Here is a 2,931-nt window from a genome sequence, read left to right as displayed (position 1 = left end):
CGGCTGGAAGCTTCCAGATGTACTGGAAACAGCAGAAAGAAAACGGTTTCCTTCACTTTTAACAACAACAAAAGTCCAGAAGTGTCCTGGTGAGCTTCAGGCAAACATGGCGGACTCAACGTCCCAGAAATCCTGTTGCTATGGAGACGAGCTGAGCAGCTCCTGCCGGCGCCGCATGATCTCCACGAATTCGGCACGGTCCGCCGCCGCCTGCGGACGAAGAGTGTGAAAACATCCGGCGACATACAGAGCAAAGCGAAGGAGGCGGGGCTTAGTGGGCGCTGCCTTCGTCAAAAGACTCCACCCCCGAATCCCAAGTGCTGGCTGCCAGTTTCTCCTGCCGCCTCCTCATGATCTCCCGCAGCTCAGAGTCCGAACTCTTCTGGATACGTCCGGGAAGCAATAAGAGACGGAAACATGGTTAGAGGGAGGAAACAGCAGGACATGCAGATCTGAGGAGACTCTCGCAGGGACCAGAACCCGACCGGAACCTGGAACGGACCTGGTTTCAGGGTCCTTGTACACCGAGGTGACCGCCGAGAACACGCGTCAGAACCGCAGCGACGACGTTCCGATCCGGACCTTCCAACTGGTCCTACGCTGCCTCCTACTGGTTACTGGCCCAGTGACCTTCCAACTGGTCCTACGCTTCCTCCTACTGGTTACCGGCCCAGTGACCTCCCAACTGGTCCTATGCTGCCTCCTACTGGTTACTGGCCCAGTGACCTTCCAACTGGTCCAACGCTGCCTCCTACTGGTTACTGGCCCAGTGACCTTCCAACTGGTCCTACGCTGCCTCCTACTGGTTACTGGCCCAGTGACTTCCAACTGGTCCAACTGGTCCAACGCTGCCTCCTACTGGTTACTGGCCCAGCGACCTTCCAACTGGTCCAACTGGTCCTACGCTGCCTCCTACTGGTTACTGGCCCAGTAACCTTCCAACTGGTCCTACGCTGCCTTCTTCTGGTTACTGGCCCAGTGACTTCCAACTGGTCCAACTGGTCCTACGCTGCCTCCTACTGGTTACTGGCCCAGCGACCTTCCAACTGGTCCTACGCTGCTTCCTACTGGTTACTGGCCCAGCAACGTTCCAACTGGTCCAACTGGTCCAAAGCTGCCTCCTTCTGGTTACTGGCCCAGCAAACTTCCAACTGGTCCAACGCTGCCTCCTTCTGGTTACTGGCCCAGCAACGTTCCAACTGGTCCAACGCTGCCTCCTACTGGTTACTGGCCCAGCGACCTTCCAACTGGTCCAACGCTGCCTCCTACTGGTTACTGGCCCAGCGACCTTCCAACTGGTCCAACGCTGCCTCCTACTGGTTACTGGCCCAGCGACCTTCCAACTGGTCCAACGCTGCCTCCTACTGGTTACTGGCCCAGCGACCTTCCAACTGGTCCTACGCTGCCTCCCAGTGGTGACTGACCCAGTGACCTTCCAATTGGTTCAACTGATCCAACACTGTCTCCTACTGGTTACTGGCCCAGCGACCTTCCAACTGGTCCTACTCTGCCTCCTACTGGTTACTGGCCCAGCGACCTTCAACTGGTCCTACGCTGCCTCCCAGTGGTGACTGACCCAGTGACCTTCCAAATGGTCCAACTGGTCCTACGCTGCCTCCTACTGGTTACTGGACCAGCGACCTTCCGACTGGTCCTACGCTGCCTCCTACTGGTTACTGGCCTAGTGACCTTCCGACTGGTCCAACTGGTCCTACGCTACCTCCTACTGGTTACTGGCCCAGCGACCTTCCAACTGGTCCAACGCTGCCTCCTTCTGGTTACTGGCCCAGTGACCTTCCAACTGGTCCTATGCTGCCTCCTACTGGTTACTGGCCCAGTGACCTTCCAACTGGTCCAACTGGTCCTACACTGCCTCCTACTGGTTACTGGCCCAGTGACCTTCCAATTGGTCCAACTGGTCCTACGCTGCTTCCTACTGCTTACTGGCCCAGCGACCTTTCAATTAGTCCAACGCTGCCTCCTACTGGATACTGGCCCAGTGTCCTTCCAACTGATCCAATTGGTCCTACGCTGCCTCCTACTAGTTAGTGGCCCAGCGACCTTCCAACTGGTCCAACTGGTCCTACGCTTCCTCCTACTGCTAACTGGCCCAGTGACCTTCCAACTGGTCCTAACCTGCCTCCCAGTGGTTACTGGCCCAGCGACCTTCCAACTGGTTCAACTGCTCCAACGCTGCCTCCAATGGCTACTGGCCCAGTGACCTTCCAACTGGTCCAACTGGTCCAATGCTGCCTCCTACTGGTGACTGGCCCAGTGACCTTCCAACTGGTCCAAACTGGTCCAATGCTGCCTCCTACTGGTGACTGGCCCAGTGACCTTCTAACTGGTCCAACGCTGCCTCCTACTGGTTACTGGAACATGTTTCGTTCATTTCGAACACCCAGGCAGCCACAATCATTGCTACGTCTGCGACCTGCTCCGAAACAACAAAGTTGAAGAACTGAGCTAGAAGGAAAACTTTGGAGCATGCTCAGTAGCTTCTTTACCCAAATCCTCCTTTTTAGCGGTGGGCAGGGCTTATTTATGGAAATTAACAGGAAGGTAACCATGGAAACTCAGTTTTTCTGAGCGACGCGATGACTTATTCTGATTGTCTTCCTGTTCAGGTTGTCCGCGATGTGTTCAGGTGCAGTCGTTCTTTCAGACGCTGCTGGTTCAGCTCGGTGTAGAGGAGTTCTGACACTCGAAGCCCCCCGCCCCTGCTGAGAGCCCCCTTTCCAACATTTAGACATGTTCTGAAGCATCTTGTAGCCGTACATCTACAGCGCATTGTGGTGCCTCGCCATGGCGGCAGCTCCGTGACGGGAACGCCACGTAAACTCACAAACCTCAGGAAGCCTTCAGCGGCAGCCGCAAGAGCTGGAAAAAGCATGAGGACGTCTACAGCTGGCGGTCGGGAGGCATGCTGGG

The 2,931-nt window shown here is 56.3% G+C and overlaps 1 protein-coding gene across 1 annotated transcript in view; it reads right to left on the bottom strand.

The window, feature by feature from the left end:
* Positions 1 to 271: 271 nt before the first annotated feature.
* The window catches only part of eps8a (EGFR pathway substrate 8a, signaling adaptor), a gene marked incomplete at its 3' end in the record, with an annotated part of 47,321 nt that continues 44,661 nt past the window's right edge, over positions 272 to 2,931 (bottom strand). The window contains 1 exon segment of the mRNA XM_079263430.1: positions 272 to 382. Coding sequence (XP_079119556.1) covers positions 272 to 382 — 111 coding nt within the window.

The sequence above is a fragment of the Telmatherina bonti genome (assembly GCF_933228915.1).
Source record: "Telmatherina bonti genome assembly, chromosome: 23".
NCBI lineage: Eukaryota > Metazoa > Chordata > Actinopteri > Atheriniformes > Telmatherinidae > Telmatherina > Telmatherina bonti.
The sequence above is the reverse complement of the archived record's forward strand: the minus strand, read 5'-3'. Positions and strand labels throughout refer to the sequence as shown.